The sequence below is a fragment of the Oncorhynchus kisutch genome, linkage group LG2, assembly GCF_002021735.2.
Source record: "Oncorhynchus kisutch isolate 150728-3 linkage group LG2, Okis_V2, whole genome shotgun sequence".
Lineage (NCBI taxonomy): Eukaryota > Metazoa > Chordata > Actinopteri > Salmoniformes > Salmonidae > Oncorhynchus > Oncorhynchus kisutch.
The window spans coordinates 4,113,156-4,131,597 of record NC_034175.2 but is presented as its reverse complement, the minus strand read 5'-3'; the positions used below and the strand labels follow the sequence as shown (position 1 = coordinate 4,131,597).

Genomic DNA, 18,442 nt, shown 5'->3' with positions numbered 1-18,442 from the left:
TTCACGTGAAACTGAAAGCGCGAACCACTGCTTTTAATCAGGGCAAGGTGTCTGGTAACATGACTGAATACAAACAGTGCAGCTATTCCCTCCGCAAGGCTATCAAACAAGCTAAGCGTCAGTACAGAGACAAAGTAGAATCTCAATTCAACGGCTCAGACACAAGAGGCATGTGGCAGGGTCTACAGTCAATCACGGACTACAGGAAGAAATCCAGCCCAGTCACGGACCAGGATGTCTTGCTCCCAGGCAGACTAAATAACTTTTTTGCCCGCTTTGAGGACAATACAGTGCCACTGACACGGCCTGCAACGAAAACATGCGGTCTCTCCTTCACTGCAGCCGAGGTAAGTAAGACATTTAAACGTGTTAACCCTCGCAAGGCTGCAGGCCCAGACGGCATCCCCAGCCGCACCCTCAGAGCATGCGCAGACCAGCTGGCCAGTGTGTTTACGGACATATTCAATCAATCCCTATACCAGTCTGCTGTTCCCACATGCTTCAAGAGGGCCACCATTGTTCCTGTTCCCAAGAAAGCTAAGGTAACTGAGCTAAACGACTACCGCCCCGTAGCACTCACTTCCGTCATCATGAAGTGCTTTGAGAGACTAGTCAAGGACCATATCACCTCCACCCTACCTGACACCCTAGACCCACTCCAATTTGCTTACCGCCCAAATAGGTCCACAGACGATGCAATCTCAACCACACTGCACACTGCCCTAACCCATCTGGACAAGAGGAATACCTATGTGAGAATGCTGTTCATTGACTACAGCTCGGCATTCAACACCATAGTACCCTCCAAGCTCGTCATCAAGCTCGAGACCCTGGGTCTCGACCCCGCCCTGTGCAACTGGGTACTGGACTTCCTGACGGGCCGCCCCCAGGTGGTGAGGGTAGGCAACAACATCTCCTCCCCGCTGATCCTCAACACTGGGGCCCCACAAGGGTGCGTTCTGAGCCCTCTCCTGTACTCCCTGTTCACCCACGACTGCGTGGCCACGCACGCCTCCAACTCAATCATCAAGTTTGCGGACGATACAACAGTGGTAGGCTTGATTACCAACAATGACGAGAGGGAGGAGGTGAGGGCCCTCGGAGTGTGGTGTCAGGAAAATAACCTCACACTCAACGTCAACAAAACTAAGGAGATGATTGTGGACTTCAGGGAACAGCAGAGGGAACACCCCCCTATCCACATCGATGGAACAGTAGTGGAGAGGGTAGCAAGTTTTAAGTTCCTCGGCACACACATCACAGACAAACTGAATTGGTCCACTCACACAGACAGCATCGTGAAGAAGGCGCAGCAGCGCCTCTTCAACCTCAGGAGGCTGAAGAAATTCGGCTTGTCACCAAAAGCACTCACAAACTTCTACAGATACACAATCGAGAGCATCCTGGCGGGCTGTATCACCGCCTGGTACGGCAACTGCTCCGCCCTCAACCGTAAGGCTCTCCAGAGGGTAGTGAGGTCTGCACAACGCATCACCGGGGGCAAACTACCTGCCCTCCAGGACACCTACACCACCAGATGTTACAGGAAGGCCATAAAGATCATCAAGGACATCAACCACCCGAGCCACTGCCTGTTCACCCCGCTATCATCCAGAAGGCGAGGTCAGTACAGGTGCATCAAAGCTGGGACCGAGAGACTGAAAAACAGCTTCTATCTCAAGGCCATCAGACTGTTAAACAGCCACCACTAACATTGAGTGGCTGCTGCCAACACACTGACACTGACTCATCTCCAGCCACTTTAATAATGGGAATTGATGGGAAATGATGTAAATATATCACTAGCCACTTTAAACAATGCTACCTTATATAATGTTACTTACCCTACATTATTCATCTCATATGCATACGTATGCATACATGTACTCTATATCATCGACTGTATCCTTATGTAATACATGTATCACTAGCCACTTTAACTATGCCACTTTGTTTACATACTCATCTCATATGTATATACTGTACTCGATACCATCTACTGTATCTTGCCTATGCTGCTCTGTACCATCACTCATTCATATATCCTTATGTACATATTCTTTATCCCCTTACACTGTGTATAAGACAGTAGTTTTGGAATTGTTAGTTAGATTACTTGTTGGTTATTACTGCATTGTCGGAACTAGAAGCACAAGCATTTCGCTACACTCGCATTAACATCTGCTAACCATGTGTATGTGACAAATAAGATTTGATTTGATTTCTGGAAGGTTCTCATCTTCACAGAGAAACTCTGGAGCGCTGTCAGAGTGACCATCAGGTTCTTGGTCACCTCGCTGACCAAGTCCTTCTCCCCCGATTGCGCAGTCAGTTCTAGGAAGAGTCTTGGTGGTTCCAAACGTCTTCCATTTAAGAATGATGGAGGCCACTGTGTTCTTGGGGACCTTCAATGCTGCAGAAACGTTTTGGTACCCTTCCCCAGATCTGTGCCTCGACGCAATCCTGTCTCGGCGCTCTACGGACAAGTCCTTCGACCTCATGGCTTGGTTTTTGCTCTGACATGCACTGTCAACTGTGGGACCTTATATAGACAGGTGTGTGTGTGTCGTTCCAAATCATGTCCAATCAATTGAATTTACCACAGGTGGACTCCAATCAAGTTGTAGAAACATCTCAATAATTATTATTTGAACAGGATGCACCTGAGATCAATTTTAAGTCTTATAGCAAAGTGTCTGAATACTTGTGTAAATAAGGTATTTCTGTTTTATATTTGAATAAATTAGCAAAATAATCAAAAAAATTTTTTTCACTTTGTCATTATGGGGTGTTATGTGTAGATTGATGAGGGAAAAACAATATTTAATCCATTTTAGAATAAGGCTGTAACGTAACAAAATGTAGAAAAAGTGAGAGTCTGAATTCTTTCAGAATGCACTGCACAGTATGTGTTAGAAATTCACTACTCGACTGAGGGACCGTACAGATAATTCTATGTCTGGGGTACAGAGATGGGGTGGTCATTCATATCATGTTAACCACTACTATTGCACACAGAGTGAGTCGCTGTAATTTATTATGTGTTTTGTTAAGCACATTTGTACTCAAGAATGAATGCTTATTGACTCAAGACATTCATTTATAAAAATGTCAATCTAAATTCCCCTTTGACATTATTGGGTATTGTGTGTAGATTAGTGACACAAAATCTCAATTTAATCCATTTTAAATTCAGGCTGTAACACAACAGAATGTGGAAAAAGTCAAGGGGGTTGAACATTTCTGAAGGCACTGTATGTGTATCTTGGTGTCAATCTGTCAGTCCTCTGGGATCAATAAAGTTTGTTCAAATCCAAATCATCTAACTATCCAAACATCTCATCCCCTCAGCTTTGTATCCCTGGAAACCTTTTGGCTCTGCTGGAGAAGAACAGAAACAGGAAGACGTGGAAAATAGAGAGGGAGGAAGAGAGCAGGGACCCGTCCTCATCTGAGTTTATGGACTGGAGGTAAGAGGTGTGGAATGTTGCACATTAACTGCATTGAACTAAAGAAAGTATAATTGTCCCAGTCGTTGACAGCGCCTGTCCTACTATAGGTATAGAAACTAGAGATTATATGACATGGCTGCCCTGGGGTGATGCAGGCCACTCTCATAAAAAAAATCTGTGAACCTCCATGTTAAAATGTGTTGAATGAGGGCACCCCCATAAGATAGTGATTTTGGTACAGTCCAGTATGTGTCAGGAAGGAACCCTCCAGAGTTGATGTGTACTGTACAGTATATTGTGTCTCACTCTGTCTTCTTTCACTGATACTCAGCCAGGGTTTTGGACTCAGTGTTTGGAATACGGTTCACTTGAACACGCAAATCCAAGGGCCAGCAATTGCTACATTTACATAAAGTCATTTAGCAAACGCTGTACTTAGAGTTAGTGTGTGGGTGGGTGTGTGTGTGTTTGCGAGTGAGCGACAGATCATGTGATTGGGGCCATGCAGAAGTGTGACCAGTGTGTGTGTGTGTTATAGTAGGGTGGGGGGGGGGGGGGGGGGTGTAACAACAGCGAGTGGTCTTTAAAGGAAAGAGGAACGTTTTAAGATAAGACACACACACACACACACACACAGGCAGTCACCCAATTCCAGTAAGTATATGAATTAGGGCATGTGGCCCCATATATAAATTACCCCTGTTCACAATAGGGGTTTCAGTTTCAGATACATACAGTAGGCTGAGTGGGAGGACAAGACAGGGGGAGAAAGGGGAGAGAGGGGGAGGACAAGACAGGGGGAGAGAGGGGGAGGACAAGACAGGGGGAGAAAGGGGAGAGAGGGGGAGGACAAAGTCCCCCTCTTTACCCTGCATCAGCAGATTTAAGAGGTTCCTCCCTCCCTTCCTTTCCTTCTATACCTTTACTCCTTCATATCAAATGTATCTTCCTCTCATCCCCCATCATCCCTTCATACCTCTCCCTGTTCCCCTACACCACCCATTCAGTCCTCCTTCATCCATCCATACTCCCTTCATACCTCTCCCTGTTCCCCTACACCACCCATTCAGTCCTCCTTTATCTGCTCAGCTCCTTCATCCATCCATACTCCCTTCATACCTCTCCCTGTTCCCCTACACCACCCATTCAGTCCTCCTTTATCTGCTCAGCTCCTTCATCCATCCATACTCCCTTCATACATCTCCCTGTTCCCCTACACCACCCATTCAGTCCTCCTTTATCTGCTCAGCTCCTTCATCCATCAATTATTCCCTTCCATATTCCCACTCTTAGAAGGGTTGAACTTTTAGACTACTCTATTAGTGCCATCATAGAGTTTCTGCATATTATCCATTATTCCATTCACACACAGTGGTCAGAGTCAGGGACATGTTCTGTTTGGTTATTACCATATAAGGGCAGTACAAACATTTGAACCAATACACTTGATGTAGGCCTTAACCATAATGTAGATATGCTGTGCCACTGACTAAGGTACTCTACTGAATGTCCATGTACCCCACAGCCTAGTTTGCCTCCAGTAGATCTGTCTCACTAGAGGAAGTAGTGCATATGGCGTTTCTCCTTTTTCAGTCTCCAGTTTCTGTTGTGTTTCACAGCCCTCTCTCTCTCTCTCTCGACCACCGGCCTGCCAGCCTACCAACTCACACCACCCGCCTACTGCCGGGGGGGATGGAAGAGCAGGAAGTGGCAATACTTTACTTCCTGTAAAGAAAGACAGACACACCTTAAAGATGAAAAGAGTGTCAAAAAGTAGTGACAGAGAACATGATTTGTTTTTCTGGTAATGGTGTAAATGTTGGTGTAGATAGTGAGGGGGCGTTGTTCATAAACAGGTACAGTGAGCCAGCGGTTCAGGGAAAGAGAGACAATGACACACCGCAGAGAATCATCTCCTGTATCTTGTTGTGAAAATGACCCCTAACCTTTTAGATACATTTTGATGAGAAATGACAGCTTGATGTTGTAGCTGTTGTAAGTACAGTACCATGAGAAGGCAGTATTCCAGACATTGAGAGTGCGGTATTCGATGAGCTCTAATTCGCTAAGCACCAGTAGAACTTTCCCCGTCAACGTTTGAATCTTTAGTCAAAGTGCTGTACTCTGCTGTAATTGGACGAGAGATGGGTGGGTGTTCTGACCAGTGACAGGAAGGCAGACATTCTGTTGTGTTTCTCAAAGGACAGCTGAAATAACTGCATATTCTATGTATCAACCCTTTCAGCCACGGATGACAGTAAAAGCAACCGCTCACCCCCTGTTGACAAAGCCCAGAAAACACTACTACAGTATCTACCACTATCAATATCTCTCTTTCTCCCTGTCCCCTACCGCTCACCCCCCTGTTGACAATGCCCAGAAAACACTACTACAGTATCGTCCTGATGATGTCAACCAAGTGTTCCGCCTTTTGAGCTTTACAACCTCTGATTGGGACTGTTAAACTAAACACACACTGTTCGTCACATGTTGACATGGTCTGGAGAGGATATCAGACTAACTGTCATTGTTTTTTATACTCTAGTTTCCATTTCCCTGTCCCCTACCACTATCAATATCTCTCTTTCTCCCTGTCCCCTACCACTATCAATATCTCTCTTTCTCCCTGTCACCTACCGCTATCAATATCTCTCTTTCTCCCTGTCCCCTGTCACTATCAATATCTCTCTTTCTCCCTGTCCCCTACCACTATCAATATCTCTCTTTCTCCCTGTCCCCTACCACTATCAATATCTCTCTTTCTCCCTGTCCCCTACCGCAATCAATATCTCTCTTTCTCCCTGTCCCCTGTCCCCTACCACTATCAATATCTCTTTCTCCCTGTCCCCTACCTCTATCAATATCTCTCTTTCTCCCTGTCCCCTACCGCTATCAATATCTCTCTTTCTCCCTGTCCCCTACCGCTATCAATATCTCTCTTTCTCCCTGTCCCCTACCGCTATCAATATCTCTCTTTCTCCCTGTCCCCTACCGCTATCAATATCTCTCTTTCTCCCTGTCCCCTACCGCTATCAATATCTCTCTTTCTCCCTGTCCCCTACCGCTATCAATATCTCTCTTTCTCCCTGTCCCCTACCGCTATCAATATCTCTCTTTCTCCCTGTCCCCTACCGCTATCAATATCTCTCTTTTCTCCCTGTCCCCTACCGCTATCAATATCTCTCTTTTCTCCCTGTCCCCTACCGCTATCAATATCTCTCTTTTCTCCCTGTCCCCTACCGCTATCAATATCTCTCTTTCTCCCTGTCCCCTACCGCTATCAATATCTCTCTTTCTCCCTGTCCCCTACCGCTATCAATATCTCTCTTTCTCCCTGTCCCCTACTGCTATCAATATCTCTCTTTCTCCCTGTCCCCTACCGCTATCAATATCTCTCTTTCTCCCTGTCCCCTACCGCTATCAATATCTCTCTTTCTCCCTGTCCCCTACCGCTATCAATATCTCTCTTTCTCCCTGTCCCCTACCGCTATCAATATCTCTCTTTCTCCCTGTCCCCTACCGCTATCAATATCTCTCTTTCTCCCTGTCCCCTACCGCTATCAATATCTCTCTTTCTCCCTGTCCCCTACCGCTATCAATATCTCTCTTTCTCCCTGTCCCCTACCGCTATCAATATCTCTCTCTCTCTTTCTAATAGTTGACATGGTGTTTCCTCCTTTACTTTTCTGTCTGTTTTGTCATCCATTTATCTCTCCATCTCACCTCGTGGTTGTCAGTCCTCACAGCAGAGGAAGAGGAAGCCGATCAGGATCAGTTAGTTTTGCGACATCGGTGTGTGTGTTTGTCTGTGTGGGTGTGTATGTGTCTGTGTGTGTTTGTTTGTAGGGGTATGTGTCTATGAGTGTGGGTGTATGGGTGTGTATGTGTGTGTGTGTGTGTCCATCCTAGCGTGTGTTTTGCGACATCATTCTCTGAAAAGGGAGGTAATGTGTAAGACAGAGGAACAGCTGTCGAGACCCTCCCTAATGATGTGGCAACTTCACCCAGCTAGCAGACACACACACAGTGCATCAAGTACACAAGTCACACACAGACACACACACTATCACATTGAAAGACACACAAGCTTTTTTCACCTGTAAGTTCTGCACATAAATGGACCACTCATTCACACACTGCTGTTCACACATGTTGTCTTGGGGGCTGGCTGAAACTGCTGACCAGATACAGATAGAAGGTGTGAAACCACTTTGTCAGCATGTGTTAGAACTGGTAAAGCCCTCCCATATATATGTGTGTGTATGTGTGTATGTATGTATGTGTGTATGTATGTGTTTGTGTGTGTGTGTGTGTGTGTGTGTGTATACGCACGCACACACACACACACATATGCATTGACACACACACGCACACAAATAATCCTTTCTCAGGCCTGTGTGTGTTCCCCATCTTTGTGAAACTCCCTTTCACTGATTGCTAATGATAGCGATTGCTACCACATCTCCCCTCAGACATCTGCAGACACACACCTGCAAGGACTCACTGCAGCTACTTCCTGTCACAGTCTCTCGCTCCCGCCCCCTTTCTTTCTCTCTTCTAACATTCTCTGTTTCTCTAACTTCTGTTCACGTCACCGTTCCTCTCCGTCTCCCCTCTCTCTGCCTTTCTGTCCCCCACTCCCCCCCCCTCCTCTCACCTCTCTCTGCCTTTCTGCCCCCCCCTCCCCCCCACCTCTCTCTGCCTTTCTGCCCCCCCCCTCCCCCCCACCTCTCTCTGCCTTTCTGCCCTCTCACCTCTCTCTGCCTTTCTGCCCTCTCACCTCTCTCTGCCTTTCTGCCCTCTCACCTCTCTCTGCCTTTCTGTCCTCCTCTCACCTCTCTCTGCCTTTCTGTCCTCCTCTCAGCTCTCTCTGCCTTTCTGTCCCCCCCCCTCCTCTCACCTCTCTCTGCCTTTCTGTCCCCCCCCCCTCCTCTCACCTCTCTCTGCCTTTCTGTCCCCCCCCCTCCTCTCACCTCTCTCTGCCTTTCTGTCCCCCCCCCTCCTCTCACCTCTCTCTGCCTTTCTGTCCCCCATTCTCCCCCCCTCCTCTCACCTCTCTCTGCCTTTCTGTCCCCCCTCCTCCTCTCACCTCTCTCTGCCTTTCTGTCCCCCACTCCCCCCCTCCTCTCACCTCTCTCTGCCTTTCTGTCCCCCCGCCTCCTCTCACCTCTCTCTGCCTTTCTGTCCCCCACCCTCCTCTCACCTCTCTCTGCCTTTCTGTCCCCCACCCTCCTCTCACCTCTCTCTGCCTTTCTGTCCCCCACCCTCCTCTCACCTCTCTCTGCCTTTCTGTCCCCCCTCCTCCTCTCACCTCTCTCTGCCTTTCTGTCCCCCCTCCTCCTCTCACCTCTCTCTGCCTTTCTGTCCCCCCTCCTCCTCTCACCTCTCTCTGCCTTTCTGTCCCCCACTCCCCCCCCTCCTCTCACCTCTCTCTGCCTTTCTGTCCCCCCTCCTCCTCTCACCTCTCTCTGCCTTTCTGTCCCCCACTCCCCCCCCCTCCTCTCACCTCTCTCTGCCTTTCTGTCCCCCACTCCCCCCCCTCCTCTCACCTCTCTCTGCCTTTCTGTCCCCCACTCCCCCCCCTCCTCTCACCTCTCTCTGCCTTTCTGTCCCCCTCCCTCCTCTCACCTCTCTCTGCCTTTCTGTCCCCCCCCCCTCCTCTCACCTCTCTGCCTTTCTGTCCCCCCTCCTCCTCTCACCTCTCTCTGCCTTTCTGTCCCCCACTCCCCCCCCCCTCCTCTCACCTCTCTCTGCCTTTCTGTCCCCCACTCCCCCCCTCCTCCTCTCACCTCTCTCTGCCTTTCTGTCCCCCACTCCCCCCCTCCTCCTCTCACCTCTCTCTGCCTTTCTGTCCCCCACTCCCCCCCTCCTCCTCTCACCTCTCTCTGCCTTTCTGTCCCCCCTCCTCCTCTCACCTCTTTCTGTCCTCCTCTCACCTCTCTCTGCCTTTCTGTCCCCCATTCTCCCCCCCTCTTCTCTTATTTCTTGTCCCTGACACAGGTTGTTGGTAAAGGCGTGATTTTCCTGTGAGATTTACCCACACCCTGCCTCATTCTCTACCTATCTTTACATCTTTTTTACACCCACCCCTCACTCACTCGTTGGCTGACAGTCTTACCACCTCTCCTCTCCCACTCTCTGCTTTCCTGGTATGTTCTCTAGGAAAACGCCTATTTTTACGTCAAACCAACCTCAGCCGTATTCTTCTCATCTCCTTGATCTCCCCTCAAATCTCAGACCCCCTTTCCTCTTTCCAACCTCACATTTCTCTCTCTTTTTTTCTCCCTCTTCTCCTCACTGCTGTTTTTGGCAGAGAGGCATGTCTGCTCTATACAATACGTTTCTATGTGAAGGTTCTGTACCGTTCGTCCCTCCTGAATAAAACCCTTGATTCCCATCGGTAAATTGGGATAACATGCAAAATGTCCTCGGTGTGGTGGGAGGGCTGAGTTAAGGGCCTCCGCTCTGTACTGCTCTGCCAGTCAAATGAATAATGTAATGTGTTCTTGGAACTAAGACCTCAATACACACACACACACACAGACACACTGCCCCAGTTTAGCTAAGCAGAGGGGCTGGATGCAGGTACAAAAGGATCGTAAGATTGGAACCTTTTCCTGGATATGATTTGTGTGTTTTTGTTACTTTGCCATAGTTTTCATCTTTATAGAATTGTTTAAGCCACGTCTTGGATGTACCGGTAATTACCATAATGTTGTCTTTATTCTCGTTATCCAGCCTTTTAACGAATTCAAATGAAGATTCAAATTCTCTCTGGCTGGGTCTGTTTTTATATCTCTTTGTAAGATGCAAATATCCGGTTCAGGGAGAGTTATCAGTGGAGGGAGTAGAGAGGGTCTGGGTTTTATTGTACTTCAGAAACGGTGCAGGGTCAAGATATACTGTAAATGATGATGGAGGAAGAGATGGAGAATGGGGATGTGTCTCATATTTAATAACCATTCATACTTGCAATAAGCCTTCATGACATGTTGCGAATGCTTTTATAGCTGCTTTATAAATGCCTGTAAATGTATTCATAGTTCATTACATACAGGAGGTACATAGTGGTGCCAACTTGTGTTGGGCTGAATAAGGTTCTGTGTGGGCAGGAACTCTTCTCATCATCCCCTCTTTTACCTCTCTCTCACCCCTCCTCTGAGAAGATGCACCTAAACCAACACCTCTCTCCCAGCCTCCTATGTTTAAGAGGGGGAGAGAGGCTAAAACGAGTGTGTGAGAGAAGGAGATAGAGGAGCCAGAGGAGCACTGAGAGCCAGAGGAGCACTGAGAGCCAGAGGAGCACTGAGAGCCAGAGGAGCACTGAGAGCCAGAGGAGCACTGAGAGCCAGAGGAGCACTGAGAGCCAGAGGAGCACTGAGAGCCAGAGGAGCACGTGGAGGAGGACAAACGGTCCTAATTTCCTTCTCTCAGGCCTTGCTGTGTTGTTTTGTTTGGGAACAGCAGTTGTTTGGTTCCACCTGTGCTGTTCTGGTTGGGAACAGCAGTTGTTTGGTTCCACCTGTGCTGTTCTGGTTGGGAACAGCAGTTGTTTGGTTCCACCTGTGCTGTTCTGGTTGGGAACAGCAGTTGTTTGGTTCCACCTGTGCTGTTCTGGTTGGCTCATGTAAATTATACATATTTAAACTGATTCTTGGTTTAATTGAGTTCTCGTTTAGTTTGGTTTGTGTGTAGTTCTGATGGACCTATAGTATGTCATCCTCCCATGAGTATTCTTCATGTTGTATGTAATGACACATCTCCGTAGGTCTAATGGACCTATAGTATGTCATCCTCCCATGAGTATTCTTCATGTTGTATGTAATGACACATCTCCGTAGGTCTGCTGTGTGTGTTCTTTCAGCCATCATGGAATAATACATTTCACTGCCACCCACCCCTCTCTTAAGCTTTGCATAATAACATATTAAGAAATTCATAAATCGTTTTATTGTATCAGAACAAAAAAAGAAAATATTTTATCACACACAATTTAAATACATTTTCAGGGTTACAAATGTTGTTTTACAAATATCCTTTATTGAGTTTATGTTCGTACATTGTGTAATTATTTCCATAAACCTTGTTTCCTTGTTTTCTTTATAGTCATTTATTTAAGCCTTCACAGAAAAATAAGTAATGAACTAAACTAAATTAAACTAAAGGAAGAAGTAGCTATATTTTGTAAACTTTCATTGCATTTGACATTTGTACAGTATTTCTGGTAAGCTGTGGATTGTTAGGGCCTGTGAAACGTGGATGTGAAATACATTCGAGCATTAGAAGTTTGAACATATTATGAATGAACACACGCGGAAAGCGTCTGACATCAGAATGAATTGAAACACATTTCTGTGAATGGAGTAAAGTCATATTTCTCCCCTGGGCAGTTCAGAGCAGAGCTGATTTAACTGGTGTGGATTGGGAGACGTTACAGGCTGTAAGGGAAAATAAGCACCAGTGTAATAACAGTCTAATGTCTTGTTTGTGTCAACTACTATTGATCTCTCACTTGGTGAACTCTGTTCAAGTTGCAGTCAAAAGGACATTACCTTTAATCATTATTCTGATGGTCCAATTGGTTTTTACTTATTCATTCTATCATGTTGTTATTTCCTGTCCAGGAATATGTATATTTCTCCAGTCCATTTTGAGTTCGAATGGGGCAGTGAACCATTTATAAGAGCTTTTAGAGAGTGGGTGACGTACATGACGAAGGCGAGGGAAGAGGAAGCCGTATTGTCGGAGGGGAGGAAAGGTAGTCAACTGTCGACAGAGGAGTGGGAGTTGAGAATCCGCTCTGAAACCGAGAGATAAGTTGGCCACCAATCATTAAAGAAAAGGGGATGACGAAGTGTTTTATTTTTTGAAAATGGAATGAACTTATTTACTACATAAACAGTTTTCAACTGGCTCCATTGTTTATAGTTTAATGTGTTGGTTTTAATTCACTTGAAGCATGAGGAGTGTGTCTTTCACTGTAATATAGCCTACAGTTTATACCAATTGTACAGCATATTTCAACAATAATTCTTAATATGGGTAGTATTATTAGTTACTATTATATTAGTTACTATTATATTCATTTGTCACATTTGTTTGTCTTCACTGCTTCCTAATGTCTTTCACATTTCCTCGAAGTGTTTTGTAAAGTGGTGTGCCGTTATGTTTTCTTCAACATAACAGTCTGACATGTTTTTCCACATACTTTCCACTTGGTTGTTTTTTCTTGGTTTTTACTTCCATTCTTGTGGGAAAAGGAGCTGTGTTTCAAATGGTTTGTAGTCATTTGAATGTGTTGATTAAACACACGTCAGTGTATGTTTGGGTGGCTGTGTAATCTATAGTGCTATCTGTTAGTTAAAGAGGGATCAGCAGCCAGAGATGGCTGTCCCTGACTGTTAGAACAGGGGCTGCTGAACAACTAGAAACTAGAAACAGGGTGACTAAGAGAGAGCGAGAAAGGACAGGGGATGAGGGGAGAAAGAGAAAATGTCTTGCCGTTATGTCTTACCGTCAAACAAAGACCATTCCTTATTTTTAAGTCTGTGTGTGTGTGTGTGTGTGTGTGTGTGTGTGTGTGTGTGTGTGTATTTCAGGGTGTCTCGTTTAAGTGACTCACAATTCGATTAACAGGAATCTTTTCCCTTTTTCCGAACAACACGTATACCCTTCTGAACAACACTTACATCTCCCTTCTGAGGAATCGAAAACCACCCCTTACAGCTTTTTTTATTTTACGCCGGAAACTAAACACTAGTATGCTCTTCATATGTCTTTATCTCTCACTCCCCCTCTTTTTCTCTGTTCACTTAATCTCTCTTTTTATCTCTGATTTCTAGGAGGGGGATTCTGTTAACATTAACAAAACCTCATCTCAGCTTTTCTATTGGCTTATTGTTGTGTGCCTCATGACAGGTTCACACACACACACACACACACACACACACACACACACACACACACACACACACTGTTTTCGGTGGGGATTTTGACCTTTCTGGCAGCACCGTCGATGTCCTCCTCGTCTACAGCTTTTTCCAGGGCGTTGTTTTAGATGCTTACGAGCGTAGGAAACACCTCGAACAAATCTCCCTGAAATCACTTCCTACCTGCTCTGAGAGCGGCGGTGGCACAAACCCATGCCAGCGTCGATAGCTTGATGCATCAAACCGAGAATGGTACATGTAAGAGTTGTTTTAGTGAACAAGCTTTCATTTGGAGAAGACTTCACAGAGTCAGTCAAAGTTGCCTTATGGATTGTTCTAATGTGACTTTATCATCATCACAGACCATCTGTAATATGGCATGTTGGTTGTTTCATCTAATACCTACCTTGATGTCTGTGGCTGGGTCTATTATGACTCACAGTACCAATATGATTTTGGTTCTTACGTTACTTCTACTTTAACAATTTTGATGTTGGCTGACTTGGCTAAATTTGCACATATTTGACAATGTTGTAGGGTATTTTTGAGCTTCTTTCAAGGTCCCTCATCAGTAATGTAGGTACATAGAGATCCTTAATTCTGTGCGTAAGTGGCTGGTGGCTGAAGGATGAGACCACGGGCTGCGTCTCAATAGTCCAGCATGGTTTCCTTCCTCTTCTTTCTTCTTCGAGGAGAAGAAGCCACTTTAGACTATTGTGCCCAAGTTCCCCCCACCTGTCTAGACAGATGGACACACATCTCTCCTACCTGTCCATCAGCCAAGGTCAGAGGTCAGATCTGTGGTCAGGGAGGGCAGGCCAGGAAGTTATGTATTTCGGAAACTTACGATCTCTCGTTTCGGAAAATGGACCCACTGTATTTTGGAGAGAGGGGCGCGTGGGCGAGAAGGGGGAGGGGTATCTCTCAATCTCTCTCTCCGCCGCCAAGCACCTTCTTTTCATAAAACAGGAAGAGAGAGAATGAGTGAGAAAGAAAGAGGTAGACATCCCCAAGGATGAACGCGTAACCCCAACTTCTCTGAACTTCTCTGAACTGAGAGTTAAAGGTTTAAGGAGAGCGAGGGAGAATAGAAGGCTGTAATATAGGAAGGAAGAAGCGAGGAAGAGCGAGGAAGACTGAAGTACAAAAACACTTATACCATGACACAGACACAGCATCGCCTCCAGTCGACGGTCCCTCTATCAGCCATGAAGGCAGGAAAGGTAGGGGTGCCGTTTGGGTTTAGACACAGCTGATGGGTTGAGGTTGGGAGGGTAAGGTTTGGGTAAGGTTCTGTTGATACAGGTGGGATTGGGGTTTCTGTTGAAGTGCGACAATATGAACGTTAGTGTGTGGACTGTATGGGTGGGGTGTGTGTGTTTTTGACATTGTTCAGTTTGTGGTCTGTTGATCTTCATGCAATGGGGACTCGGGGAGCCAAGAGAGAGACACGCAATGTGTGTGTGTATTTAATGGGATGTGTCTTGGAGCAGGTTTGTCAGGTGAAACAGAATGTACTGTCGTCGAGGAGAGCCCCTCCAGGGTGCTATGTGGACAGTATTATAGGATGGTTAGGGGGCTGTTGGTGGTTGCTATGGGAGGGAGACAAAGGTGGGGGAGGAGGGGGGAGTTAGTCTGTTGTTTGTGGAAAATGTAGTCTGCTCAGGTGAGTGGTACTGTGGAACAGGAGAGGGGGTTAGGTGAGAGCCAGGGGAACAGGAGAGGAGAGCCCTTGGGTGTTATAAATAAACCTCATCATATGTATACATAGACAATATAGACTTCTATAGACCTGGTAACCTACCTAGAAAGTAGTCTATGGATTCGTAAAATGGAGTAAGACACAAACTTCCGCTGTAGGCCTAAATGCTCTCTCTGTTTCACTCTCTCACTCTCTTCCTCCATTATACACCTCCCCTGGAGGGCATGTGTGAAAGGGAGGACACGGAGTGGGTGATGAGGTCTTGAAAAGAAGGGAGGAGAAGAACAAGCTTCTGTTATCCTCACATAAACACTTCTAAACATGTCTTGTTTTACCCAACATGAACTCTTCTCTGTTTTCACTTTCCTAAAGTCAAAGTTCTGTTTCAGGAAATACCACACCGCACACTGTTAAGGTTAGACTCAGTGAGCAGAATCCTGACTTGAAATACATCCATATAACTTGAATCTTCCTTTGACGATGTGACATACGCAAAGCTCTATCACCTTGTGTGTGTGAGGACGTCGTCCCCAGTACAGTCTGACTCCTCTCTTTCACCTTCCTCTTTCTGTCTCATCCTCTCCTTCGTCTCTCTCTCTCTATTATTAATCAAGGAGCTAATACTATCAACCACTGACACACACACACACACACTCGCTCTCTCGCTCTCTGATCCTCCCAGTTGTCCCCCCTTCCCACCCCCTCTGCCAAAATCACTTTTTCCTGATGTCTGGGGTTGAGGGGGTGGTAGTTCGAGGGAGAAGGGAGGAGTGATTGAAGGAGGGATAGCACTAAGCTCTTGTTTAATATGGTCCCTCACGTGAAGGAGGGATAGCACTAAGCTCTTGTTTAATATGGTCCCTCACGTGAAGGAGGGATAGCACTAAGCTCTTGTTTAATATGGTCCCTCACGTGAAGGAGGGATAGCACTAAGCTCTTGTTTAATATGGTCCCTCATGTGAAGGAGAGCTCTTTGTGGAAGTCACACTAGTAATGAAAGGCTACAGTACCAACCAAAATATCTCTGCACCGTGACTACATTAACTAACACAGTTTTACTTGACAAAGGACACGTCCATGCACTGAGGTATTCTAGGTATGTCAGCATTTGTTTCCTTGTATTCAAAGCCACGAAATGTGATCTATATCAAAAGCATACACAATATTGTTCTGATGTCATTGCTTGACATTCACCACACCAGAATAATTTTTTTTAAAACTTTGTCTGATTCTTGTTTTTTTTCCATGTAAAAAACCCTGTCTGTGGCCACCAAATTATTTTGATTCAGCCTGAACATCAATGTCTGTGTTATTCTAACCAACTGTTCCCTCCTGCAGGTGGCGATGTCTCCAGGAGAGGACGGTCTGATTGGGATCCCCTTCCCAGAGCACAGCAGCGAGATCCTGTTCCGCCTCAACGCCCAGCGCAGGGCGGGGCTACTCTGTGACCTCACCCTGACCTCGCGGGGTGCCCGCTACCCTACCCACCGCTCTGTCATGGCTGCCGTCAGCCTCTACTTCCGCGGGCTGTTTGGAGCGGAGGAGGGGGCCGAGGCAGGGGGTGAGGCGGGGGGAGGAGGAGGGTTCAGTGTGTGCCAGCTGGACTGTGTCGCGCCCGATGCCCTGGGTGCCCTGCTGGAGTTTGCTTACACGGCCACCCTGACCATCCGCAGCTCTGGCATGAGAGACGTGTTGAGAGGAGCTCAGTTACTGGGGATCCAGTGTGTGGTTGATGCCTGTAGAGACATACTGGGGGAGACGGCGGGGGAGGTAGAGTGGGAGACGGGGGAGGAGAGGGTACAGGCGGAGAGGGAGAGAAGGGTGATGAAGAAAGGCTCCCGGAGGAAGATAGACAGACGGAGAGTCAACAAGGTAGAGTCATCGCACCACCAGCCACTGCCTCATCGCCCCAATATTAACACACACCAGCACCCCTCCACTCCTCCTCCACACCCCTCACCTGTTCAAGACGGGGCCCACTCTCATCCCTCCACCCGACCCCCCAGCCCTGAGCAGGATGAACACCCCCCCACCACGGGACAGAACGGGGAGCGGAAGCAGGGCAGGGATGCAGGGAGAGGGAGTACAGCAGTCAACGGAGGGGTGCACTGGCCTCAGGAGCGCCTCCTCGCCCCCCACCCCCCTGTTCCCCTCTCAGACGACAGGCTGTCAGAAGACGAGGAGGAGATGGAGGGAGTGGGGAACGGTGGGGTGCCCAGCTTTACTTCAGCCCCCCTGGCAGAGCAAGAGGTGGCCACAGGGGCAGGAGGAGGGGGTAGGAAGAGGAAGTCTCAGACCCCCCAGCAGTGTCCTGTCTGTCAGAAGATCATCCACGGAGCAGGGAAGCTGCCCAGACACATGAGAACACACACCGGGGAGAAACCATTCGAGTGCTCTACCTGCGGGGTCCGCTTTACCAGGTATGTACCTGTGTGTTTAACACTATTATCACCAGGTATGTACCTGTGTGTTTAACACTATTATCACCAGGTATGTACCTGTGTGTTTAACACTATTATCACCAGGTATGTACCTGTGTGTTTAACACTATTATCACCAGGTATGTACCTGTGTGTTTAACACTATTATCACCAGGTATGTACCTGTGTGTTTAACACTATTATCACCAGGTATGTACCTGTGTGTTTAACACTATTATCACCAGGTATGTACCTGTGTGTTTAATACTATTATCACCAGGTATGTACCTGTGTGTTTAACACTATTATCACCAGGTATGTACCTGTGTGTTTAACACTATTATCACCAGGTTTGTACCTGTGTGTTTAACACTATTATCACCAGGTTTGTACCTGTGTGTTTAACACTATTATCACCAGGTATGTACCTGTGTGTTTAACACTATTATCACCAGGTATGTACCTGTGTGTTTAACACTATTATCACCAGGTTTGTACCTGTGTGTTTTAACACTATTATCACCAGGTATGTACCTGTGTGTTTAACACTATTATCACCAGGTATGTACCTGTGTGTTTAACACTATTATCACCAGGTATGTACCTGTGTGTTTTAACACTATTATCACCAGGTATGTACCTGTGTGTTTAATTACTATTATCACCAGGTATGTACATGTGTGTTTAACACTATTATCACCAGGTATGTACCTGTGTGTTTAACACTATTATCACCAGGTATGTACCTGTGTGTTTAATTACTATTATCACCAGGTATGTACATGTGTGTTTAACACTATTATCACCAGGTATGTACCTGTGTGTTTAAATACTATTATCACCAGGTATGTACCTGTGTGTTTAATACTATTATCACCAGGTATGTACATGTGTGTTTAACACTATTATCACCAGGTATGTACCTGTGTGTTTAACACT

General features: G+C 46.6%; 1 protein-coding gene across 3 annotated transcripts in view; it reads left to right on the top strand.

Moving 5' to 3' along the window:
* LOC109886458 (zinc finger and BTB domain-containing protein 7B) overlaps window positions 1-18,442 on the top strand; it is a 28,802-nt gene that overhangs the window by 5,040 nt on the left and 5,320 nt on the right. The window contains exons 2-3 of one of the 3 annotated variants that reach the window (XM_031837834.1): window positions 3,352-3,477; window positions 16,422-17,503. In XM_031837834.1, the coding sequence (XP_031693694.1) occupies window positions 16,428-17,503 (1,076 nt within the window). In that variant the 5' untranslated portion in view covers window positions 3,352-3,477; window positions 16,422-16,427. Of the gene's footprint in view, window positions 1-3,351; window positions 3,478-14,341; window positions 14,605-16,421; window positions 17,504-18,442 lie in introns of those variants that run through there. The other 2 variants (XM_031837829.1, XM_031837824.1) reach the window with 2 other exon arrangements.